This window comes from Silurus aristotelis (assembly GCF_946808225.1).
Source record: "Silurus aristotelis genome assembly, chromosome: 27".
NCBI classification, from domain to species: Eukaryota; Metazoa; Chordata; class Actinopteri; order Siluriformes; family Siluridae; genus Silurus; species Silurus aristotelis.
The window spans coordinates 8,947,985-8,975,798 of record NC_139600.1 but is presented as its reverse complement, the minus strand read 5'-3'; the positions used below and the strand labels follow the sequence as shown (position 1 = coordinate 8,975,798).

Below are 27,814 nucleotides of genomic sequence, written 5' to 3'. Positions count from 1 at the left end.
GGAGAAGGAGGGGTGGCCTTTGTGTGTCTGTCTGAGAGAAGGAGGCGTAGCCTGTGTGTGTCAGTCCAGGAGAAGGAGGTGTGGCCTGTGTGTGTCAGTCCAGGAGAAGGAGGCGTGGCCTTTGTGTGTCTGTCTGAGAGAAGGAGGCGTGGTCTATGTCTGTCTGTCAGAGAGAAGGAGGCATGGCCTTTGTGTGTCTGTCAGAGAGAAGGAAGCATGGTCTATGTCTTTCTGTCAGAGAGAAGGAGGCGTGGCCTTTGTGTGTCAGTCCAGGAGAAGAAGGCATGGCTTCTGTGTGTTTGTCTAAAAGAAGGAGGCGTGACCTTTGTGTGTATGTCTAATAGAAGGAGGCATGATCTATGTGTTTTGTCCTACGAGAAACAGGCCTGAGCCTGTTGTATGTCAGATCCTGTTGGTCATTATGGGGGTGTGACCACTCTGCCTGCCAGTCCCTTAAAGTAGGCGTGGCCTCTGGATGAAATACTAAAACGAAATGTACAAGTTCTCAATATTATACTCAGACTTTTCATTCCCTATTATACGACTTAGGGCACAAAAAGTTCTGCCATTACCCGCAGTGTTAAGATAATGTGAACTCCTCGAGGCGTTTTATTAGCGCCATTTTAGTAATTCAGCAAACGTCTGACCGCTACACCACCCTGAGAGCTGTGTGTGTGCAGGTGCGTGGCCTGTGAAGGTGGATTTGGGAAATAAAGCAGCAAATGAAGAGCTGATTGCTGCTGCGACACTCAGCATCATCTCTGGCATCATCTCTGCTTTAGCATATAGAAAAACACGGAAATTAATTACAAAGCCTCAGGAAGGCTTAAAGGGGACAAAGAGGAGGATGTCATCATTCCCACACACACACACACACACACACACACACACACACACACACACACACACACACACACACACACAGATGCACATACAATGTTTTTATTCACCATTTTTCTCTCCATCTTTCTTTCTTATTTTGTCTTCCTTCTCATTTTCTCTCTGCCGTTTCCTCTCTCGCTCATTATCTTTACACTTTTAATACATCTGTTCGTTCTTGTGTTCTCCTTCTCTCTGATTCTCTCCTCCATTAATTCTTTTGCATCCTCACGTTCTCTCTCTCTCTTCTCTCGTTCCTGCCACTCAGCTGCTTTCCTCTTTTCTCTTTTTCATTATCTCACTTTTGCTCTCGTCCTCTAGCCCTGTTTCACCGGATTTTCTCTTTCTCTCTCCCATCCTGTAATTTCTCCCCTGTCTCCCACTCTGCGTGAGAATAATTTGCGGCGTATATTCGGGAGCCGAGCCCTTACACTCCTTGTCAGCTCTGATGCATTGAGATCATTAATGAAGGGACACAATTTCAGCACCCGCGCTCCCTGAGCCCGGGGCCAGCAGAGGTGAGACGCAATTCAGCCTGTCGCTGGAAACACTGCGTCTGCACTGCACAGACTAGGCAATTTGCACAAATTAATGCCACGTTCGTTCAGAATTAGCATCTTAGCTCTGAAACTGTGGGCGTTCAAAGTGCAGGAGTTGGGAGATCTAATTTCAGGAACAGATTACAGTGAGGAAAAGTACTGTTTTCCATGAGGTTTTTTTTATTTTATTTCAGTCAAAATTTCATGCACTATATCTCCATCTAACCATCATTATTCATTAAACAGTGCCTTCCTGTTGACTGAAATACATAAATTTGCTTTACTTAAGTTTTTTTGTAAAGAGAAGAGAACGCAGCTCTGCCTTTTTGCTTTAGGTTGCACATTTCTGAGCTCTCAGTTAGCTCTCAATCGTCTCGATGTGCTCGGCGAAAAGCTAAATGAATTAAGTTTATTTCCATTTAGTCAGGATATTTCTCCAGACAACTGATTTTAGACAACATTATATGTTCTTAGAAATGGATAAAAAAAACCCGTCACATTATAATCCGTTTCCAATCGTGGGCAAATTGCTGAGGAACTTCGGAAATAAAACCCCATGCCCCATCATTCTTTAAGTAACTACTCTGTACAAGATGAAGAAAGTATCAGTTTCTTGAGATGTTCTCTGTATCAGCCCTGATCCAGCTCATAATCCCTTATGGCTGTTCTTGCCAAGATCAAGGGTCGTCTAGTTTGGTCCTGTGGCATGTAGAGGATCCGAACCTGAGGAGACATCTGAGCTGCAATTAATCCGGCGTAAAATCGCAGCATGGCTGGATAGGCTGACGAGGCGTCAGTGAAGAATCCGTCTCCGTCCTCTGTGTCTCTCGACTCGTGTCCTGTCCTGCTTCTGTTGTTCAGTCACACCTGTGCTTCTTAGCCTGAGGACTAAGGTAAGGAAACATTAGCTTGAGTTATGCCCAGTCTCTCTCTCAAGCTCTGTCTGCAGGAATGTGTGTGAGGCTGCGTGTTTGCGTGATTTACGAGCGTCTTACACACAGCTATCAGTTTAAATCCAATGACTCAGCTCCATAGACTTATTGGTGGAGTCGATCGATACGCGTTTACACTTAAGCACATAATCACCTCTGCTAACACGAACGATGAGTGTAAGGGTGGGTGGCTAGAGCAGTCCTTCTGCCGCTTTAGACAGATTTACGTTATCGCGTGTGTCCGGGGATTTTTGGCACCACGGAACAGCGCAATCGCCGCCCTGAAAATCCTCACACGCAGCACAAAGAGTAGAGCTGGAGCATCACAGAGCAGCTGGCCATCTGTGCGCACCAGCAGTTGGTTATTTGGCTTCATTTGCGCTACCATTTGCGACTTAGAGTTTTTATAATAGGAACAAAAAAGGTTTTTAATTGAGCAAAAAAAAATTTTTAACGTGTGTTGTTTCTCTAAAACATGGACAATTACCTGTACTGTCTATATTGTCTCACATTATCTGTTTGGTCTTGTATAGTCTGTTTTGTCTTTTATAGTCCATGCTAAATGTATAGTGTTATTTATGTCTGGACTTTTGAGAGTCACTAACAGCCGGAACCAAATTCCTTGTGTGTGTCAATACACTTGGCCAGTGAACCTGATTTCTATGAGCAATGACACAGTGTATGTATATATACGTATATATAAATATCATAATATCATATATATATATATATATATATATATATATATATATATATATATATATATATATATATATATATATATATATATATATATATATATATACTAGCTGAAAGTACCCGTGCTTCGCTACGGAAGGCAGAACGCTAAGCAATATGGCAATAAGCAGTAAGCACTGAGCAGGACTGGATGATCAGAGATCAGAACGTATATATATATATATCAGAATATATATATGATATATGATTTTTAAACTATTTATTTGTATGATACAGCTGCAAATAAGTATTTGAACACCTGCGAAAGTCAATAATATTTGCAGGAGGGATTTTGGCCCACTCCTCCACACAGATCTTCTCTAGATCAGTCAGGTTTCTGGCCTGTCGCTGAGAAACACGGAGTTTGAGATCCATCCAAGGATTCTCTATTGGGTTTAGGTCTGGAGACTGGCTAGGCCACGCCAGAACCTTGATATGCTTCTTACAGAGCCACTCCTTGGTTATCCTGGCTGTGTGCTTCGGGTCATTGTCATGTTAGAAGACCCAGCCTCGACCCATCTTCAATGCTCTAACTGAGGGGAGGAGGTTGTTCCCCAAAATCTCGCAATGCATGGCCCCGGTCATCCTCTCCTTAATACAGTGCAGTCGCCCTGTCCCATGTGGAGAAAAACACCCCCAAAGCATGATGCTACCACCCCCATGCTTCACAGTAGGAATGGTGTTCTTGGGATGGTACTCATCATTCTTCTTCCTCCTAACACGTTTAATGGAATTATGACCCAAAAGTTCAAGGTTTAAGCAGGGGAACCTTCCGTGCCATGCATGATTTCAAACCATGACATCTTAGTGTATTACCAACAGTAACCTTGGAAACGGTGGTCCCAGCTCTTTTCAGGTCATTGACCAGCTCCTCCCGTGTAGTTCTGGGCTGATTTCTCACCTTCCTTAGGATCATTGAGACCCCACGAGGTGAGATCTTGCATGGAGCCCCAGTCCGAGGGAGATTGACGGTCATGTTTAGCTTCTTCCATTTTCTAATGATTGCTCCAACAGTGGACCTTTTTTCACCAAGCTGCTTGGCAATTTCCCCGTAGCCCTTTCCAGCCTTGTGGAGGTGTACAATTTTGTCTCTAGTGTCTTTGGACAGCTCTTTGGTCTTGGCCATGTTAGTAGTTGGATTCTTACTGATTGTATGGGGTGGACAGGTGTCTTTATGCAGCTAACGACCTCAAACAGGTGCATCTAATTTAGGATAATAAATGTAGTGGAGGTGGACATTTTAAAGGCAGACTAACAGGTCTTTGAGGGTCAGAACTGATATGCACAAATGCCACACCTCGGTCACTGAGACTGGCTGCCACGAAGACCACACCTCCACGACTAGAACCGACAGCCGCACACTTCTTCCACACTGTAGAATTGAGTACAGAAAGCAGTTTAGCGTTTTACAAGCAGACATCCAAAGCTAAAGGTTAAAAAGAGAAGAGTCTAGCATGCTAATTAAATCAGAGCTGACCATGTGCGCTAGCTGGAGCAGCCATACTAGCAATAATCTCTCTGATCATGATGATAATCATAGCGCTAACATCAAACGCGGCTGAAGAAGCTTATTCTGCTTTATTCACATTTAAATACGTGCCCGGAATGCATTAATAGACACATTTTTTATTTATTTTTTATTTCCTATTTTCTTTTTCCTCTTCCTTTTTGCCCCGCAAACATTCATAATTTTATAGGATAGTAGTATTTCATAAGAAGGTTGTCCTGCACAGATAAAAACACATGGTGGTCAGATTAGCTACCTGTCAGAATATGGAAGGTTATCTTATCTCAGATCAGGCAGTGCATGGCAAGAGGGATGACAGAAATAAACAGCACTGACAGAGGCAAAAAATAAATAAAATAAAGATAGAGCCGGAGAAGTGAAGCAATCGTTGAGTTAAAAACAGAGAGAGAGAGAGAGAGAGAGAGAGAGAGAGAGAGAGAGAGAGAGAGAGGGTAAATGGCGTCATAGTTTTGGCACATAGTTGGAATAACCAGCTGCATTGTTAATCACAAGCCCTCCCATTTGGTCGAGTAGTTCTGTTCAAGAGACGACAAAAGCGTAATTAACAATTCGCTATCTCCACTGCCAGGGGAAACATAATTAAATACATCACAGAAACAGGGATGTGTGTGTGTGGGGATTGGAACACACTCACGAGGGAAGCAGTGTATTCATTCACTCATTACTAAACTTCAGGGACATGCTAGCAGCAGGCACGTACGCTAAGTCTCTATTATAACGTCCTGTGTAGCATTTTGTTGTGGAAATGAAGTAGAAATTCACCGTGAGTAGCAGGCTGACTGGAGACGGCCATATTTGTTTTAAAGGAAAGAAGGAAACAGATTTTTCTGTCAACGTGAAAAAGCTTTCTGCTAACAACAAAATGGCAGCCATTTTAATTTCATATATATATATATTATATATAAAATATAACAGGTCGTTTCTAATGTTCTGGTTTTGATTTGGATAGTTAAGTCTGTGTTAGCGAGGCAGCCATGTTTCCTTAATTTCATTTACAAAATAAAAGCAAGCTAGTGTTGGTTAGCAAGGCAGCCATTTTGTCTTTTTCACTATATTTTGTTGTATTTTTCAAGTATGACCCTGGTTAATAAAGGAACAAGGTTGCAGGATATGTTTTGTTTGTTTTTCTGTCAGGGTATTAAGTAAGCCAGTTATTAAGGGAAGCCATATTTGTTTGAGTTTTCTTGCCGTCTGTTTCGTCGTGTGAAGATATCGTCGGGGTCAAGGTTAGCATTTACAGTTTGTCGTTTTCTCTGTTGTTTTGCAGGTTGATAAGATCATTTCCCAGTATTATCCTGTGTTGCTTTGTTCATTCCTGAGGATGCTACTGTTAATACACTGCCTGTTTGGTCATACAGTCTGCATAAAAAGAAACAACAACACCAGGAGGAAGAGGACATGATGTATAAAAGGAAAAAACAACAGTACGCTGTGTTCTGCTGTCATGGTCGAGGTTATAGGTTACTAAAGCAGCCATTTTGGTTTTGGCCATATGGCGCTGCATTAGCAGTCCCGCTACGTGACGAGGCAGCACGATTTATCATAAGGACACTGTCATCTTTCACACCCCAGGGCCCTGTTCATTCTTTCACTTCCAAGGCCAGGACCTCGGAGGAAGTCTGTCTCTACGTCTTGCGTTTGTTTTTGGTTTTTTCTGCCTCTCCACATTTTTAGTTTTGTTGCTTTTTTTTTTTTTGCATAACACATGTTCAGCCTCCCATTGTTGGAAAACTAATTTTAAGTAGTGCGTTTTTTAAAAAACACACTCATATTCACACGTGTCAATATGAGTGTGTTTTTTTTTTAAAAACACACTCATATTCACACGTGTCACCCCCTGTGTCAGCTGATCGTTCACACCCTCAGCCATTACTCCCTTCATTCACTCCTGTGATAAGAGATAAACCTCAGATCGATGTTGTATAAGCCTGAACCGCCTTTCCTTCATCCGCCTTCGTTCAGCTTTCCGATTGAGGTCGTGCAATTGAGCAATCCTGCACTGCTGCCAAAAAAAAAAAAAAAAGCCAACACGGCCTCCTGTCGCACCCCAGAGGAGAGCCATGTCTCTGAGTCTTTGTGTGGTCAGAAAAGCTCTTATCAAATGGGGGATTGAGACGAACGCAGCCGGGCCTTAAACCTTAAACCTCTTTGGCCTGGCGCTTCACACAAAAGCGGCAAAGCAAGCGGAAAATATAAAACGGATAGGTGTCATACTCGAAGAGTTTCCCGCCATTCGGCCACATTGGTAATCCGACAGTTTTTCAGCGGGAGGGATCCCATGGACCAGGCTTCTGTAAGGAGATTGTATACGCTCAAAAAGCCAAAAAAAAGGGGGGCAACAAAATATATCACATTATAGCCTCTGGGTAAATAATGACCTCAGCCTTGTGGGTGAAAAGTCTCACTGTGCTGACACACAGCGAGACGGAAAAAAGGTCCCGCATCGCTCGAATATGCGCAGTGCCGATATTACAGCCGGGAGAAAATAAGCTCAAGATATATGGTTTTGTCTTCAGTGCTGAAGCTGAAACTCGAAATCCTTTTGAAAATCCAGTCTACAGATATTGCAGCCGGATATAATTGGAAAAGATCAGCACTAATTTTAGCACAATTTCCCTGCAAAATAAGCAGAACTTCCCCGACTCGTTCAACCTATTGGATCAATTCATTTAGTTCGGTTGCTGAGAGATATCACCTCTCGCGCTTCGCGTGTTAGCGGCACGCTAATGAAACGGCCCCAGTAGAGATAACAGAATTAACTTCCTCCTCTACTCTCTCCACGGCCTCACTCTTTCTCAGCTAAACAAGCACGGCTAAGCTAAACAGGCTAAATAGCAAGTAATCATGTTTGGATGCTAGCCCAGTTCATAGAAAGTCAATTAGCTTTATTTAATTAGAAGGTCCTCTCAAGGAGAATATTACTTCTGTGTAGTTAGCTATAAATAAACGAGAGGACTTCTCGTCGAAAATAAATATATATAAATAAATAAAGGTGTCGTTTATGATCTGGTGAAATTAGAGCACTAATGTGTAGAATATGTCTTCGGTTCGTCTGTGCACATATTACAGATTACGCTGATTGTTACAAATCATACACGTCAATTTAATGGCTCCGGGTTAATCGCTTCCCTGGTTAGATAAGGAATGCGAAGGCTCATTGGTTGAGATCTGGTTTCATATCAGTACCGCTCACTGATTCCTTGATTTAAAAATTAGTTTCCTTGCATTACTTCTTAATTCTTATCTACAGATATCTGACTAACAAACGATCATGTACACTGCTAAGATAATTTTAGCTCATAGTTAGTTTTTATAGTAGTAAGGTTGATTCTGAGGTAAATATTTTTTTTTTATTTGTTTAGAAAGTAGCGTTTTTTGTTTATAGTTTTCATAAAGTTAGTGTTACAGAGTTAGTAGTCATCTATTAGGGGTATACCGGTACATAAAATCTAAGGTTCGGTCATGTTTAACATCGTTTGTTATAATTAACATTTGTGAACATTAACAGTTTGCATTTTGAATAACAATTTTAAATCAAATATGTGCTTGGTTTAAAAAAAATAAAAATAAAATAAAATAAATAAATAAATAAATAAATAAATAAATAAATAAATAAATAAATAAATAATCAATATAAAGTAATTGATTAAATAAGCACAAATGCAGCTGATTAAATAAAATTAAATACATGTTAATATTTGTTAGACCCAATTCGGTTAATACAGATGTGTGTACAAGTCTTTCTTCTTTTTTCTTTTTTTTGTTATTAAATAATTTTTTAAAGATGTGTTTTACTTTAACTTTTTTTTAGCAGATTGAGCAAATTTGTCTGCATTTAAAAAGCATGCATGATACAAGTTATTTATTCATTCAATTTATTTATTCAAAATTAGGTCATACCTTCCTTTCATCCTTCGTTCGTTTATTCATTCCATCGATTTGCGGAATTGTCAAGATTTTTCCTTTCCTACATAAAACGCAAGAGAATCCATATCCATATATCCAGTGACGGCGATGACATGAAGTGGCAGCAATTTCACGGATTCACGTAACAAAATTGGATTTTTTTATTATAAATCGTGTTTCCGGTATGGATCGAGTAGCCACAGTGTCGCTGTGCTCAAAATGCGTGGTGGAGACAAAACAAACTTGCGTTTGACCATTTAATATATTCATAAGGGAACTCAGATTGTAACTAAGTTCCGCAAGTTTACACAAGTGCACCGAACTGAAAGCCCTGCACCGAAACGGTTCTGTACGAATAGGGGCACCATTACAGATATATTATCTGGTGAATAGTAGCTGGATATTTGCTTCTAGTAAATGTAATATGTTCGTGGTAGATGCGGATTCGCTTTTAAATGTATTATTTTGCTTCCCTATTAGATTGGCTGAAATTTGTATATTTAAATATATTTTTCAATATCCAAATCAGTGTTCTTTATTAAAAAAGCAGACAGGAATCAAGCTTTTTTTTTGTTGTCAACCTAGGAGGCTTTTTTAAAAATTTGCCTATAAAACTTTGCTTTGAGATCATTTTATAATTAGGATAAAACGTATGTAATAACCGTAGCAGTTTATTGCGCATATTAAATCTGCTCCATTTTTCAGCTGTTTTTCCACTCTGTTCTTTTCTCTTCTTTTAATATATTTTAGTTAAATTTTTCCATTCTTCGTTGCGTGAAGCAAGTACGTCGCTTCGCTGAGCAATACTACATTCGCTCGGTGTATTTTATATATTCAGCCAGAAGTCGAAATCCGAGCCTGCGCTCATTACCAGAACTGCTAATCGAACAGTACGCGATAAAGCCGCCTGCCGCTCGGCACGTGCGCAATATTACTTCATTTATGCATTTTAATGTTTTCGTCAATAACCCCTGTGTTTTCAGAGGCAGCTACGACAAACACTGTGTCGCAAACACAAATTAATTAACAATAATTGGTGGTATTTGCTTAGCATTACGGCTGGAGGAAAGTCGCCGCTGCCGGCTGCCTGTTCTGGCTGTTAATCAGCAGAGGTGCTGCAGTGAGCCACACTTTAATTTGCATGGTGATTTATAAATGTAATGGTGATTAATCTTTGTGTGTGTGTGTGTGTGTGTGTGTGTGTGTGTGTGTGTGTGTGTGTGTGTGTGTGTGTGTGGGTATGTATACACTCAAAAAATACCACATTCTGTTCATTTGAGAGGTCTCCACAAGCAAATCTAATGTTCGCAGTGTTTCCCCTAAGTGACCAGCTGTTGCTTGCTGTGACTTTGTCAGGTCTTTGAGAGTTTTAGTGTGGATAGCCTGGTGTCATACTCACCCACCATGCAATATGCAATCAGATATGGGCATTTTCCAAAACGTGGGTGCACGATGTGAAAAATAATAACTGTGACCAATCACATTTCTGCACGTCTCTTCTTTCCTCCAATCCAGTCACACAACTTGTCCCCTTTAGGATTATGTGATTTATATCGTTTACGTTGTTTGGATCGTTTACGTTGTTTGTTTAAGTGTTCCACAGTAATTCCACAGTATATACTTGCTCATTGCTTTCTTAATTCACATTTACATTTACGACATCAATCAGAGCAACGTACAGAAGTGCTTCGAGTCTCCATCAACGAATACCTCAACACTGGTTCACTAAGCTGCAGATTTACTATACAATCAGGCTAAACTCTGTTGAGAAGTGTTTTAGCACACTTTCTTTTTGTAAAGCATGAAGACAGAGAATGAACAGGGGGGAAGTGCTAGTTTAAGTTAATGTTAGGGTTAGCAATGTAACTTTTACATTGGAAGTCATGAGCTCAGGTTTGGGTTCTAGAAGTGAAGAAATTGTCCATGGACAATTACAAAGAACAAAGCGGCCACCACTGAGGAAAGTAGTGCTTGAATGGTGGTGGTGCTTTCCACTTTATTTTACAGCTAATTTTTTCTCCACATATATCAGAGATGTTAGAAAGTTGCGGTGAGAGCACAGCTCACCTTGATACAGCACCCCCGGAGCACAGATGGTTAGGGGCCTTGCTTAAGGACTCAAGAGTGGCATCTTGGCGATACTGGGGCTTGAACCCCCGATCTTCCGATCAGTAAACCACTGAACTACCACCGCCACAACTCCCACAGAAGCCATACATCAGCCGGACTTTCCTTATTAAACGATTACTTAGCGGAGAATGTGATTCGATGTCGTGCATTCATGCCTTGTGCGATTGGTCCATGGGTTTCGTCGAAAAGCTTACGAAATGTGTAATAACAACGAAACCTTGCAGGGATACTCTGAAATCGTTATCTACTATGAGAATAGAAGTCCTTCCCCTTGTTTTTTAGTATGCAACAAATATATACAGTGAGGAAAATAAGTATTTGAACACCCTGCTATTTTGCAAGTTCTCCCACTTAGAAATCATGGAGGGGTCTGAAATTGTCATCGTAGGTGCATGTCCACTGTGAGAGACATAATCTAAAAAAAAAATCCAGAAATCACAATGTATGATTTTTTAACTATTTATTTGTATGATACAGCTGCAAATAAGTATTTGAACACCTGAGAAAGTCAATGTTAATATTTGGTACAGTAGCCTTTGTTTGCAATTACAGAGGTCAAACGTTTCCTGTAGTTTTTCACCAGGTTTGCACACACTGCAGGAGGGATTTTGGCCCACTCCTCCACACAGATCTTCTCTAGATCAGTCAGGTTTCTGGCCTGTCGCTGAGAAACACGGAGTTTGAGCTCCCTCCAAAGATTTTCTATTGGGTTTAGGTCTGGAGACTGGCTAGGCCACGCCAGAACCTTAATATGCTTCTTACAGAGCCACTCCTTGGTTATCCTGGCTGTGTGCTTCGGGTCATTGTCATGTTGGAAGACCCAGCCTCGACCCATCTTCAATGCTCTAACTGAGGGAAGAGGTTGTTCCCCAAAATCTCGCAATACATGGCCCCATTCATCGTCTCATGGTGTAGTCGCCCTGTCCCATGTGCAGAAAAACACCCCCAAAGCATGATGCTACCACCCCCATGCTTCACAGTAGGGATGGTGTTCTTGGGATGGTACTCATCATTCTTCTTCTTCCAAACACGTTTAGTGGAATTATGACCCAAAAGTTCTATTTTGGTCTCATCTGACCACATGACTTTCTCCCATGACTCCTCTGGATCATCCGAATGGTCATTGGCCAACTTAAGACGTGCCTGGACATGTGCTGGTTTAAGCAGGGGAACCTTCCGTGCCATGCATGATTTTAAACCATGACGTCTTAGTGTATTACCAACAGTAACCTTGGAAACGGTGGTCCCAGCTCTTTTCAGGTCATTGACCAGCTCCTCCCGTGTAGTTCTGGGCTGATTTCTCACCTTCCTTAGGATCATTGAGACCCCACGAGGTGAGATCTTGCATGGAGCCCCAGTCCGAGGGAGATTGACAGTCATGTTTAGCTTCTTCCATTTTCTAATGATTGCTCCAACAGTGGACCTTTTTTCACCAAGCTGTTTGGCAATTTCCCCGTAGCCCTTTCCAGCCTTGTGGAGGTGTACAATTTTGTCTCTAGTGTCTTTGGACAGCTCTTTGGTCTTCACCATGTTAGTAGTTGGATTCTTACTGATTGTATGGGGTGGACATGTGTCTTTATGCAGCAAACGACCTCAAACAGGTGCATCTAATTTAGGATAATAAATGTAGTGGAGGTGGACATTTTAAAGGCAGACTAACAGGTCTTTGAGGGTCAGAATTCTAGCTGATAGACAGGTGTTCAAATACTTATTTGCAGCTGTATCATACAAATAAATAGTTTAAAAATCATATATTGTGATTTCTGGATTTTTCTTTTTAGATTATGTCTCTCACAGTAGACATGCACATACGATGACAATTTCAGACCCCTCCATGATTTCTAAGTGGGAGAACTTGCAAATTAGCAGGGTGTTCAAATACTTATTTTCCTCACTGTATATATTAATTAATAAATAAATAAAAGAAAGGTTGCCAAGGGCAAGGTTGGTCGCAGATGAACAATAATACCCAACGTGTTGTCGTCATGGTAATGCAATGATTTTTCTAAGCAGAACAAACCGTTTCTCAAAGCTTCTTGGTTACGGTTTCTAAAAGAAAGTGTTGTAAAGAGAGGGCGCTGGATGAACCCCTGTTTTTTGACCATAGTTATTCTGTCAGCTACGCATAAACCCGCAGTGATAGATGTTAGCCGTGACTTTGATGAGTCTTTGAGGTTTCCTGTCTCTCCTAGACTCAAGCAGAGAAAAGTAAAATGGTAGTTTTCCATAAATCATTGCTATTCCTTCCGTGCAAGAAAAAAAAAAAACCCACAGCATCCACGCTGAGGAGCTCTGAAACGCTCTAAATATCACCTGAGGCATTTTGGAGCATCTTGAGAGCGTGAGCTCGCCTTGATTGACGTACCAAACAGCTGGAGGGCGCGGCGTCCTACGGCCAAATAATGTTTCCTCCTGCGTTTTTAACACGGGCGAGAAAAGCCCGCAGCCCCAGGATTTTCAACACAAGACTTGAAACTTCAGAAGGAAATTAAAATCCATGAATCCATCAGGATAAGCGGTGTGCAAGTCTGAATGAATTATGTTACACGTTATGTATGGATTTATTTCTTTCTTTATGTTAACAACTTGCTGTTTCATGTCATCTAATCTCTGCGGTTCAGGCGTTTGTGCCTGCGCTGATTAGCAGAATGAATTGCATATTCATAACATTTCCTATAAACCATACAGCATTCAGCGTTATCGCGTAAAACATCCACCTTAACAGGGTTCGACTTCTATCTAAGAAAATAAACAAATGACCCCTACAACAGGCAGATATTCCTGAGAGGACGTTATAATAACGTCAGTAACGTGTGAACCGGCTCTGCTTGCTGATACATGCCCTTACAGTGTTGGCAGATTAAGTTGGAGGCAGAGCAAGCAGAAGGTCAAAAATTGATTTCTCATAGTAAAACAGTGCTCCCGGGCTCGTTTTTTTCCGCACTCAGACGAAGCTTTGAGCCGTGCATTCATCGATTTCTAACCTGCATGTATTGTCATTGCGTTCTGAGTTGCCGGCAGGCCTGAATTCAGCCTAGTGCAGTTCAATTAGGTGGTATTTGACTCATACTTTGATGCTGTACTTACTTTACTCACTAAACCTGCTGAAACACTCTGTACATATAGAGGAAAAAGCTATATATAATCATTAGCTATATACTGGCTTATTGGACGACTATTCAAAAAAGAGTTCACCTCTGAATAGATGTGTGTGTGTGTGTGTGTGTGTGTGTGTGTGTGTGTGTGTGTGTGTGTGTGTGTGTGTGTGTGTGTGTGAACAGTGAACAGCAGAGTTCATTTGTCTCTCTGATTTTTTTTTTCTGTGTTTTCTGGTGTTTCAAAGCCCAATTTGAGGTCTTGTCTCTCTCCTTTTTCATCGGCGTCACCGGGCACTGAAACAGAGCGCACTGATCAGTCTCATCAGTTACAGGTGTGCTTCTTACAGCTCGGTTCATTTAGCTCCGCCCTCCGAACCGGCACTCGTCCACGGGACCACTGCAGCATACATATATACTTTATAGATCATACATTATGGTACTGTAAAATGCTTTATTTTGCTAAATTATGCGCTGTAATTTCATAAGTTATTAAACCCAGCCATTAGGGGGGCACAAGCCAGTGTACTCTTAGTGCCGGTCCCAAGCCCGGGTAAATGGGGAGGGTTGCGTTAGGAAGGGCATCCAGCGTAAAACATGTGCCAAATCAAATATGCGGATCACAAATGAAAATTTCATACCGGATCGGTCGAGGCCCGGGTTAACAACGACTGCCACAGGTATCGTTAGCCGACAGGGTACCGGTGGAAATTGGGCTACTGTTGGCCGAAGGAGGAGAAGGAGAGGAGGAAGACGTCTACAGAGACGGCAGGAAAAGGAGCAGTGTAGGAGAGTAGAGGTTCGGGTTGGTACTTTAAATGTTGGTACTATGACGGGTAAAGGGAGAGAGATAGCTGATATGATGGGGAGGAGAAAGGTAGATATGCTGTGTGTTCAGGAGACCAAGTGGAAAGGGAGTAAGGCCAGGAACATTGGAGGTGGGTTTAAACTGTTTTATCATGGTGTGGATGGAAAGAGAAATGGTGTAGGGGTGATTCTGAAGGAAGAGTACAGTAAGAGTGTAGTGGAGGTGAAGAGAGTTTCTGATAGGGTGATGATCGTGAAGGTGGAGGTTGAAGGGATAATGATAAATGTCATCAGTGCCTATGCTCCACAAGTTGGCTGTGAGATGGAGGAGAAGGAAAGATTCTGGAGTGAATTAGATGAAGTGGTAGATGGTGTACCTAGGAAAGAAAGATTGGTGATTGGGGCAGACTTTAATGGGCATGTAGGTGAAGGGAACAGAGGTGATGAGGAGGTGATGGGTAGGTATGGTTTCAAGGAGAGGAATGTGGAAGGGCAGATGGTGGTAGATTTTGCTAAAAGGATGGAAATGGCAGTGGTGAACATGTATTTTAAGAAGAAGGAGGATCATAGGGTGACGTATAAGAGTGGAGGAAGGTGCACACAGGTGGATTATGTTCTGTGTAGGAGATGCAACCTGAAGGAGATTGGAGACTGTAAGGTGTTGGCGGGGGACAGTGTAGCTAGACAGCATCGGATGGTGGTCTGTAGGATGGTTTTGGAGGCGAAGAAGAAGAGAAGGAAAGTAAGGATTGAAAGAAGAATAAGATGGTGGAAACTGAAGGAGGAAGAGTGTAGTGTGAGGTTCAGGGAAGAGGTCAGACAGGGGCTTGGTGGTGGTGAAGAGGTGCCGGATGATTGGGCAACTACTGCAGGAGCGATGAGGGAGGCAGCTAGAAAAGTACTTGGTGTGACATCTGGAAATAGAAAGCAAGACAAGGAGACGTGGTGGTGGAATGAGGAAGTGCAGGAGAGCATTAGGGGAAAGAGGTTGGCAAAACAGAAGTGGGATCGACAGAGTGATGAGAAAAGTAGGCAGGAGTACAAGGAGATGCGGCAGCAGGTAAAAAGGGATGTGGCGAAAGCCAAGGAAAAGGCATATGAGGAGCTGTATAAGAGGTTGGACACTAAGGAAGGAGAAAAGGATTTGTACCGATTGGCCAGGCAGAGGGACCGAGCTGGGAAGGATGTACTGCAAGTTAGAGCAATAAAGGATGGAGAGGGAAATGTGTTGACTAATGAGGAGAGTGTGTTGAGAAGATGGAGGGAGTATTTTGAGCAGCTGATGAATGAGGAAAATCAGAGAGAGAGAAGGTTGGAGGATGTGAGAGCAGCGATTAAGAGGATGAAGAATGGAAAGTCGGTTGGACCAGATGACATACCAGTAGAAGCGTGGAGATGTTTAGGAGAGATGGCAGTGGAGTTTTAAACCAGATTGTTTAACAGGATTCTGGAAGGGGAGAGGATGCCTGAGGAATGGAGAAGGAGTGTGCTGGTACCGATCTTTAAGCATAAGGGAGATGTGCAGACCTGCAGTAACTACAGGGGAATTAAGTTGATCAGTTACACCATGAAGTTATGGGAAAGAGTAGTGGAAGCCAGGCTGAGAGAAGAGGTGACCATCTGTGAGCAACAGTATGGTTTCATGCCGAGGAAGAGCACCACAGATGCCTTATTTGCTTTGAGGATGTTGATGGAGAAGTATAGAGAAGGACAGAAGGAGCTGCATTGTGTATTTGTGGATTTAGAGAAAGCGTACGACAGGGTGCCGAGAGAGGAGTTGTGGTATTGTATGAGGAAGTCAGGTGTGTCAGAGAAGTATGTGAGGGTGGTGCAGGACATGTATGAGGACAGTGTGACGGCAGTGAAGTGTGCAGTAGGTACGACAGACTGGTTCAGGGTGAAGGTTGAACTGCATCAAGGATCGGCCCTGAGCCCTTTCCTGTTTGCAGTGGTGATGGACAGGTTGACGGACGAGGTCAGACAGGAGTCTCCCTGGACTATGATGTTTGCAGATGATATTGTGATTTGTGGTGAGAGTAGAGAGCAGGTTGAGAAGAGCCTGCAGAGGTGGAGATATGCGCTTGAGAGAAGGGGAATGAAAGTCAGTAGGAGTAAGACAGAGTACATGTGTGTGAATGAGAGGGAGGGCAGTGGAGTGATGCGGTTGCAGGGAGAAGAGGTGGAGAAGGTGGAGGAGTTCAGGTACCTGGGGTCAACAGTGCAAAGTAATGGAGAGTGTGTTAGAGAAGTAAAGAAAAGAGTGCAGGCAGGGTGGAGTGGGTGGAGAAGAGTGACAGGAGTGATTTGTGATAGTAGGGTATCTGCAAGAATGAAAGGGAAAGTTTATAGGACTGTGGTGAGACCTGCGATGTTGTATGGATTAGAGACAGTGGCATTGAGTAAAGAAGAAGAAGAAGAATTTCATAAGTTATTAACCAATTACAGTATACAACCTCGTACTAACTATTCTATAAGACTTCTGGCTAGGCTATGTTACAGGTTATGATCGGGTCATCAGAAAGCATCTATATAAATCTAATCTAAATAAATCTAATATAAATATATATGCTGACAGGATAAATCCTGACAGAAAATATTTTACACATTGGCAGATGTGAGGTAGTTTTCTTTATAAGTAACCAACCAATGATATAATAGAAGGAAGTAACTTATCACTGTTAAGCACCACCTTAATAACGTTCAGTTTTCAGGTCCTCTTGAAACACAAATTTAATGTTTCCGAGCGTTCAGCCTGTTAACATATATGACTATTCTTTAACAGCAGCCTTTAGCTATTTAAACAAGCAACTTTTCAGTGTTGATGCTGATTTAAGTTAGCCAGCATTGTTTTAACCCACATTTCAAGTTATATACAGTATGTATATAACCGGACCATATTTGGAAATCAATGCATGAGATGTTGATGCTTGTGCAGGAGACAGTATTTTATTAATAGTCCTTCTTAAGACCCTGATTTTAGTGGAGGTTTTTTTTTTTTTGTAAGATTATGAAATAGACACCCATCTCAACCTTTTTACACATACACACCAAGTCTAGCTACAACCTCCAGCAAGTCTCAGCTCTCAATAACACCATTTTACCTGCCGTTCCTCTGTATCGAACACTGACTTCAGGTCAGCTACTGTTACAGTTTCCTCTAAAAATCCTCAGAGGACCTTTTCGGCTGCGTTGCCATTTTCCCCATTGCCATTTTATACTGCATTGTACCTGCTTTTCTAGGGCATGGGATTGATTGGAAACTTAAGATTGCAATTCAGATCACCTCCAACTCAGACGGGGATCTAAAGCAGACGGGGATCTAAGCCGACTAAGATGAAATCGTAGTCACATGACCGCTTTTACTTTAACAGTATGCATGTTTTATTGTTTAATATCGAGAATTATTAATAGTATACTTTATTGTATGACCGTAAAAAGCGATCCATCATAGAAGCACAAGTTTCTGAAACGCTGCAACCACGAAGTCTAACGTGGCTGACACACTTTCCCAGGCTGCTGCAAATCCCAAATTATGAGATCAGCTGAGCAAAGAATCAGCGTGAACAAATCTGAATAATGAATGCAAACGGAATAAATGGCGCGATAATATTTAATAAACGTGATTACATTTCTCGCAAAGAATAAACCGGTGAGTCAGTAGACAGAGACGGCATTAAAAGCCGAGTATATTCACCTCTAATCACAAGCAGACATAATTCTGTGCTGCACCGTTCCATCTTTGAGGTTTTCACCCCGCGTCTGACGGATGGCGGCGCGACTGCAGAGCGCACGGTTTTCGAAAAAAGCCTCAGATTTCTTCCACCGATACTTCCGCACTTGTAATAATTGAAAGCCCTCTTTGTTGTTTTTGCTCGGTTGGTTTGTGCAAAACATTTCCTCGTTGCGTTTGCCTTGGCGTCGCATTATACAGCCGTGCAACTACAAAGCACAAACCACACATGGAGTTCAGGAAAAGTGTGCTCGAGTTTACCAGAGCCAAATCATTTCCACGCAACTGCAACAAGCTTTTGTTTTTTAACTTCTTTCCCATGCGCTCTGATCAGCATCAGCATGAAACTGGGCCTTGTTTTTGTCAAGGTTGTCCCCTGTTAATTGTCATGATGTTCTTAGAAGTTTATCAAAACTTTAAAAATGAGTTCCTGCACAGGTATGGGGATAAAGATTCAGGATTCTTAAGGCGTCTGCTTTTAAACCTAAGGAAATAAAAACAAAGGATGGATGTTCTCTTATTAAAGTATGATCCTGGAGATTAGGATAATATATACATAGAATGTAAGCAATTTTTAATCATTAGCATCCTCTGGTTAGCAAAGGGCACTTGTACAGGTACTCAGCTAACTAGCCATAATCTCTTGTGCTTAATTAAGCCAGGCGATATACACTATTTTTCCAAAAGTATTGGGTCACCTGCTCTTTCCTGCTATATGTGTTTCTTTTCCAAAATGTTACCACAAAACTGGAGGCAATCAATTGTACAGGACGTCTTCAGATGCGCTGGAATAAAATATGCATTCACTTGAACTTGGAAACCCAAACCTGTTCCACCATGGCGATGCCCCTGTGCACAGTGAGCTCCATGAAGTTCTACTTTACATGCTTTGGAGAGGAAGATTTTGAGTGGCCTGCTACAGAGCTCTGATCTCATCCCTACTGAACAGCTTTGGGATGAATGGGAACGCTGACTGCACCCCAGGTCTCCACCAACATCAGTACCTGCCTTAACACCCTTGTGGCTGATGAACACAAATATCTATAAACACACTTTAAAATATCAAGTGGAACATCTTCCCAGAAGAGTGGAGTGAATTATAAGAGCAAATTGGGCTTAAATGTGGGATGCAATACTCAGAAATTACATACTGTACTTATGACCAGGTGACCCAATACTTTTGGCAGTGTAGTGTATCATTCTAAGTGAATGGAGCTTTTTAAAGGCAGCTTGTTAAAGTTAAAGGTTAAATCTGTGTATTAATGTGTAATCAATACAAAAGAGTTTTGGTACAGTACAATAGTAAAGCATTGCAGGAAAATGAACTAATGGGCTTTAATAGTGTAGAAAAAAACTTTTCTTTTTGGAAATCTTACAGGTTATGAAAAAAGGGCTGCTCCCTCTTTCGTTCTCTTGCTCAGATTGCTGAGATTGGAGCTCGGCCATGACAATCGTAGCACGTTGCTACTTATGCAAAATTAATGATGGGAAAGTCTCCAAAACACCAAAAGAGAGAGAGAAAGCGTTTAGAGGGAAGGTTTTAATTACCCATATCAAAAACAGGAAGACCGATGCTCCAGGTATTCGAATTGTGCCATCACTATGCTAACCACATGCTTGTGTATGTTTACATCACCCTGGCTACCATACCTTTGGGCAGAATGTGGGCTGGATATGAAGTGTGTGTTTTCCTCGTGTCAAGCGCGTGTGTGTTCTCAGTAGGGTATGTGTAATGTGTTTTTTTTTTTCCTTGCCAACACTGTTGTCGTCCTCAGTGAGCTCTTTGTCCAAAGCCCTCAGGGGCTGTCAAGGGCTTATCTGTGTTAGATTGGGTTTGTTTAGCTTGTGTATATGTGTGTGTTTGTGTCTGCGTGCGTGCGAGTGTGTGTGTGTGTGTGTGTGCGCACGTACACTCGCCTTTAGATGATGTTTGCCATGCTGCGCCACTTATCTGATTTCACATCTCACAGAACAGAAACAGTGTAACTGTTGAGCACAGCACAGCAACTCATTTACACACACACACACACACACACACACACACACACACACACACACACACACACACACACACACACACACACACACAGACACACTCTTCTAATTAGGACTCATTATTGAAGTACAATAAAGCATAGAGATCTGTGCCAGCTTTTATAACCATGGTAATAAATGCTGATAATATTTTCGAGCTGAGGTGGAACACGAAAGCTACAAAGAGCACTGAAGGGTTTACGGAAGAAACAATAATGCAGATGATCCAGTCTCTCACCAACCCTTTACATTATGTGTGGAATCATCTGGCTAACACGGTGTTTAGTGCACTTGTGACAGGAAGTGAAGTCACACATCGATAATCATCACAGTATCGTAACAACCAGAAAGGACACCATAGAGGTGTGTTTTTTTTTATTATTTTAATTATTGTGAAAAACTAACAAAGGAAAAAAAAAAATAGGGAAAAAAAATGAATTCAGTATTTACTCATAATTACATTTTTATGGAACAAACATATAACAAAGAAATTATAAAGTTCTTTGTAGAAATAAGGGATTAATCACACACAAGTAATAAAATGTTATATATACATAAAATATATATATAAAATAAATGTAATATATATATACAGTACAGACCAAAAGTTTGGACACACCTTCTCATTCAAAGAGTTTTCTTTATTTTCATGACTATGAAAATTGTAGATTCACACTGAAGGCATCAAAACTATGAATGAACACATGTGGAATTATATATGGAATTATATACATAACATAAAAGTGTGAAACAACTGAAAAATTTAATATTCTAGGTTCTTCAAAGTAGCCACCTTTTGCTTTGATTACTGCTTTGCACACTCTTGGCATTCTCTTGATGAGCTTCAAGAGGTAGTCACCTGAAATGGTCTTCCAACAGTCTTGAAGGAGTTCCCTGAGAGATGCTTGGCACTTGTTGGCCCTTTTGCCTTCACTCTGCGGTCCAGCTCACCCCTAAACCATCTCGATTGGGTTCAGGTCCGGTGACTGTGGAGGCCAGGTCATCTGGCGCAGCACCCCATCACTCTCCTTCTTGGTCAAATAACCCTTGATGCCTTCAGTGTGACTCTACAATTTTCATAGTCATGAAAATAAAGAAAACTCTTTGAATGAGAAGGTGTGTCCAAACTTTTGGTCTGTACTGTATATTAGGGCAGTCAGTGCAAAATTAATTCTAACGGCACTAATTTTATTAATCTAGAGTGCATTTCGGTTTCTGTTTTTATTATTTATTTATAACAAATATAAATTAATTAATTAAAAAATGTTTAAAATATTAAAACCTTTAATGCAACACACATGTATTCATGATGTCGTTTCTTTAAACGGATATAAAATAATAATAATAATTTTTAATCACTGAATATTTGTTTTACTGATGCGCCAAGTCTCAAATTAAGCAGCATAATTCCCCACGATGCACACATCCGGCAATTAAAACCGTCCGTGTGGAAACGTAGCAAAAGTTCATGTTGATTAGAGTATTAAACACTTGAAAAGTATTCATTTGAGGTACATTTAGAACAGATAAAAATGTGCAATTAAGTTGCGATTAAATATTTAATTGATTGTATATATAATTACATTTATCTGTGGTTCTTAAGAAAATGGAAAAGAATTTACAGTCACGTCCAAGTTTATTTCTATGGCGCTTTTTACAACAGACATTGTCTCAAAGCAGCCCACTGCCTATACAGTAGAAATACACTGATTTTAGTTTTATTTATTTATTAAAACAGTTTAAGAGACAGTTTATACTTGAAAGATGTTATTTGAGACCATGTGCTGTATGCTTTAGGATCAAATATTTTGTTTCTGATTTGCACTGATTTGGCTTTTTTTGCTTGTTCTAAGAGAGGTGGAGTCTCAGTGAATAAGGCTCGGGGTTTCTCATCTGATAGTCAGGGGTTTAAGCCTCAGCTTGCTCTCTTGGAGCCCCCAAGCAAGGCTCCTGACACTTACTGTTACAGGGGTTCTGTATCAGTGCTCTGACCCCAGTTTTAATCCTTTAAAAGCATCACATTGTTCAATGGTAGAGCATTGTAACGTTGTGTGTGTGTGTGTGTGTGTGTGTGTGTGTGTGTGTGTGTGTTCCAGAGGACCAGCTTCCTTCTGGATTCCCCACTATAGACATGGGTCCTCAGCTGAAGGTAGTGGAGCGAACACGCACTGCCACCATGCTGTGTGCTGCAAGCGGGAACCCTGACCCCGACATCTCCTGGTTTAAAGATTTCCTCCCTGTTAACACCAGCAACAACAATGGCAGAATCAAACAGCTCCGATCAGGTAATTTCTTTCCTCCTTCTGCCAAAAAAAAAAAAAATTCAGTTTTTTTCCTTTCACACCTGTTTTTTTTTATGCTTTTTTTTCAAACTTTCTTCTGTGTCATCTAGTCCATTATATTTTATGTCGATAATGCCATAAGCCTTTCTATGTTGAGTGCGTGAGCGCGCGAGTGTTTGTGAGCGTGTGCGCGCGCGTGTGGGTGTGTGTTTATACGCCCATGTGTGTTGCATTCGAATCTATTATTTTGTTCAACGCTTCCATTATTACCCATGACTCACTGCTGTGACTGCACACTTAGCAGGTTTTATACCATCATAGTTATTTTCTTTACTTGTACCTTCTACTGATCCATCACAGTAAGTGACCAGCCATACTTGTGTCTGTTTCTTTTCAATTTTTTTTTTTTTTATTTTTTTTATTTCTTCTCCTAAAATGACTAATTTTCAACATTGGGCTTCATTCAGAACAAAGGACCTCCTCCCCTCCCTCTCCTTCCACATGGTTCATGCTGTTTTATATTATATTCCTCCGACATAATGACCAACGGCGAGTCCGTGTGGGACTTCTAGAGCAATCCCAGAGGAAAGCTGATTGAAATGGCTGTTGTATGACCTTGGTCCATGTAACCCTGCGCTCACACTAGCGTCCAATGTTTTATTCGCTGCTGATAAGTTGTTAAATGCAAAACGATTTGTTGACGAATGTCTCTCAGTTTCCACTTCTCTTAAAAAAAGTGTTTATTGTCCCCAAAAATGAAAAACTGCTGCAAAAATATATATTCAGCCACCGTGCAGTCAAATCTGATGGGTCAGGGGGATAGGTTTTCGATTGCAGCAGCTCTGATAGGGTTATGTTTATGCTCTTATTATTATGCTACAGTTTATGGACAAAAGTATTTGGACGCCTGACTTTCAGAGCGGATTCTACACTTGAAAAAGACAGTCTAGATCTTAAAATATCACACAACAAAACCGCCAGTGGCGAATTAACACATACAACTCGATTCTACTGCATATGGAAAGAAGTACTGTGACACCTGACTTTTCCAGCCACATGTTTGTTCTTTTCCAAACACTTATCAACAGGATGTCTTTCATTTCATGCAGTAGCATGAAATTTCTCCTTCACTTAAATCAGAAGACCCAAACCTGTTCCAGCATGACTACGCTAGCTTCATGAAGATATGCTTTATATGGGTTGGAGTGAAAGATCTCCTGCTTTAGATCTCAGACCTCAACCCTATTGAACACCTTTGGGATGAATTGGAACGCTGACTGCAACCCAGGCCTCCTCACCTCACCTACATCACTACCTGACTTTACTACACCCTTGTGGCTGAATGAGCACAAATCTTCACAAGAAGAAATCAAAATCTAGTGGAACATCATCCCAGAAGAATGGAGGTTACAGCAAATGGGGACTGAACGTGGAATGGAGATGTTAAAAAAAAAAAAACATACCAATGTTATGGTCAGGTTTTGTTGACAGGTTAAAGGTTTCTTTAAGCATTTTTAGAAGGATTTTCTAGTGTCTCAGTTTCTTTGCTGTATCTTCAGGATGTAGCTTTGTATTTTATTGTCTGTTTCCTTAAATGTGTCTGTAAACAGATAAATCGCAGTGTCGGACAGCTGCTGTGGTTTGAAATGAATAAAAAAAACCTTCTCATGTTACAGCCTCACGTTATAGTTCTTAGTTAATAATATATAGAGAAAGTTCTATGTAGGATAGGTGTTTAAAATGATTATTATCTTATATTTCACCTTTATATTGGACATTTTGTGAATGGCATTGAATCTAAACTATGTAAAAAAAAAAAGAAAAAAGACGAGAAAAAAAGAAAGAAAAAAAACAGACCCTCTCCAAACTTTCGAATAAAAATAAAAGAGTAAAGTGTAACTTTGTGATGTCAATAGATAATTGCTACAATCTACCAACGAATAATAAAAATATGAATAAACAAAATTTCAAAAAATCTGACCAGGTTAAGGCCACGCCCATATGCCAAAAAAAAAAGGAAAAAAACAAAAAACAATAAAAAAAACAAAACAAAGAGAGACAGATAGAAACTGGAGGAGACATAAGTAACATCTAATGTGATCGCAGGGTTGCATTTACACTTAACACTTCTCATCAGTTTTGAATCTTGGAACTCTGGAGTTGATGATAGCATAGCGGAAGATTTTCCCATAATGCCATTGTAGCCACAGTAGTGTGTCGGTGCCGTTGTATCTAGCGTTCCCCCTCGGCCCCTTTGTGATTCTTTGCTTTGCTCAGATTTTTGCTTCTCTTGTGAAATGCTTGTGCAATTTCCCTCACACTCCCTGTCCCTACTAAAAAAAAGAGATATATTTACCTACGTTTACATGCCAGATAATTCGTTTGCTCTATTAGCTAAGGGGAAAAGTATTTTCTTAAATCCTAATCATTTGATCTGTGTGACCGCTTGACTCTTGTCTTGTCTTCACTAGTCGTGTTTAACTTCCTTTCTCTTGTTGTGAGCAGCACTGTGTGACATATATATATATATATTTAACCCTATTATTCTCCTTTGTTAACATGTTCGCCTCTTATTCTGCTGTGCAATAAAGTCTTTAAGAGTTAACTGTACCAAAAAAAAAAAAAAAAAAGAAAACAAAAAGCTGTTCCTAAACATAAGGAATATAATCATATTTTCTATGCTGTCTTTCTTCTCTCCGTATTTTTTTAAATCTCCAGAGTCTTTTGGTAAGTGCGTAGCTCTGAAGCACACATCACCCCCACTAATGTCTCATGTCTCTTAAACTCTTATTAAAATGCATGGCATGCATTTTACTAACAGTTAGCACAGTTAACAGATGTATAGCAGACACATATATGTGTATTATTATTATTATTATTATTATTATATATACATTATATTTAAAGACATACAGAACAAGTCACACGCACCTGGTTAAGGACACATAAAACAAATTGTATTGACTAAACAAGGACAAATGAGCAAAGATTTTTCGAATGTGTCCCTCCATGTGTGGACGTCTCTTCTATCACTGACTCACTTCCTTTACTCCAATCCCCCCCTTTTCCTCAGCACCATAGTGTTTTATTTTTTTTTCCCACACAAGGTTATAATCTTAGGGTGTCCTAAAAAAAACAACACAATCCCTCTAATCTATTTTCAAAATGGCACCTTCCTTGTATTTAACCAGTATCACGCCTTCCAAACTGCTTCCAATGATAACCTTCCTGTTTTTCTGTCAATAGAGGAAATCAATCTCTCTCTATCTCTCTCTCTCTTTCTTTCTTTCTTTCTTTCTTTCTTTCTTTCTTTCTTTCTTTCTTTCTTTCTTTCTTTCTTTCTTTCTTTCTTTCTTTCTTTCTTTCTTTCTTTCTTTCTTTCTTTCTTTCTCTCTCTTTTCTCTTTCTACAGTACCTTCATTTTTTTACATACTCTGTTTAAAAAAAAAAAAAACAATAATCAATCAAACAAACAGAGAGAAAAAAAAAAGCTAATTTGATTCTTCTTCCAAAGCCCCCAGCCTCCTTCCTCTCGTACTAATGCTTCTTCTTTCCAATCTTATTTGCATTCATATTATCCACCCAGGTGGTACTCCAATACGAGGTAAGAGAGCTGAACCGAAGTTCACAGAATGAAAAACAAAACTTCATTCTCGCTGTCCTTCCATCCCGTCCGCCTCCATGTATATGTCTCGTCTCTCCATCCCAACACTCTGTATCATCCCTCGCTCCGTCCCTCCCAAAATACCTCCCAAAAACCCCACCCAAACCCCCCCTAATCTTTCTCCCATCTCTTTCCGTTTCCTCCTTCCATCTGACCTTTGCGTATCTGCTTTCATTCCTCAATTAGTTTTTTTTTTCCAATTAATAAATTGCGATATGCTTACTGTGACACAAAGAAGCATATCCAGTGGCGTTTTTTTTCTTATTTTTTTCCCTTTAAATTATTTTTCTTTATTTTTCTTTATTATTATTGCTTTTGTTCTGTCTTTCTTTTTGGCCATAGCGACTCATGTGTCCCTCTTTTTGTCCAACTAAAACAACCAAACATTTTTCCCCCCTTAGCTGTTCTTGCGCACTCGTGCCATACGATGACGGACTCACGGACAACTTCTCGCCTCTCCTCTGCCACGAGAATTTTTTTTTTTTTTCACGAAAAATTACTGTCTATTTATCTTTTTTCAATTCTCAGTCTCTGTGTGCTTTCCTCTACCTGTACCCTTCTCTAAAAAAAAAAAAAAAAAAGCCCAAACAACCACTTTTTTGATAAAGTTTCTCCGGTGCTTTTTTCTTCTACCACCTTTTTTCCTTCTTACTTTTCTTGGGTTGAAGGCTTTCCTTTTTGACGTTTTAAATATTTTTTATTCTTCAGGGTTGGGGAAAAGCTAACAAAGGGTCTGGCAGAGCAAACTGAGGTGCCCGTTTTGTGATTTTTTTTTTTTTTTGTCGAGCAACTCAGGAGGTGGAGACGTGGTTTGATGCTATATATATATTTTAAAAAAATAACAAAAGCAATACAGTTTTTCCTTTGGTCATGTGACACCACACTGCTGATCCCATTGGTGGATTTTTATGGGTGTCGTTTGTAGCTTTGAACAAGCGATGGCAGTGGTTGGTTGATTTCTTGTTGGCCATTTTGACCTGAATTTTGACCTCTAATGCACCTGCGTTTTATTTTTCAGCTAAGGGTTGTCAAAAAAGGTTGTAAGTTGCACTGACATACATTTCTTGACTTGCATGTCAATCATTTTGGGACAGAAGGTGATGTAATGGTCTGGATGATGATGAATCTCCTAACACTATTTTTTCAAAGCCCAAGCAGCATTTTTTTTTTTTTTCTGCGCAAACATTTTTTGGGTTTTTTTTACGAGTCATGGGCCATCTTTGATTAATTAAAATGTATGATTGGCTACGGCAAATTTTTGAACCTTTTTTTTTTTTTTTTTGGACTGTCCTCCCTGGTTATGCTGCTTTTGTATACTGTAATCCTTTTTTTCGTTTGATCCATGCTGCCCTGAAGCAGTGTCATTCATCCTCTCCCATGCTGAACAGTCCTGTCAGGTGTTGTATATTGCAGGGCTCTATTCTGTCCCTTTGAATTTCAAATCCTTTTTTGTTTTTTTGGTTTTTTTTGTAATTGTACTGGCAATGCTAGCAAATAGCATCCAAGTCACTTTAAAGTAAAAGCTAAAGTAAGTGCTTTAGAAACCCTGC

At 40.5% G+C, this 27,814-nt stretch overlaps 1 protein-coding gene across 25 annotated transcripts in view; it reads left to right on the top strand.

Annotated features, from left to right (window-relative positions):
• The window catches only part of LOC310721142 (receptor-type tyrosine-protein phosphatase delta), a 458,849-nt gene that overhangs the window by 359,870 nt on the left and 71,165 nt on the right, over positions 1–27,814 (top strand). For 14 of the 25 annotated variants that reach the window (XM_083532467.1, XM_083532465.1, XM_083532460.1 and 11 more), the window contains 2 exons: positions 22,415–22,603; positions 26,187–26,204. In XM_083532467.1, the coding sequence (XP_083388593.1) occupies positions 22,415–22,603; positions 26,187–26,204 (207 nt within the window). The remainder of the gene's footprint in view (positions 1–22,414; positions 22,604–26,186; positions 26,205–27,814) is intronic. The other 11 variants (XM_083532456.1, XM_083532475.1, XM_083532454.1 and 8 more) reach the window with 1 other exon arrangement.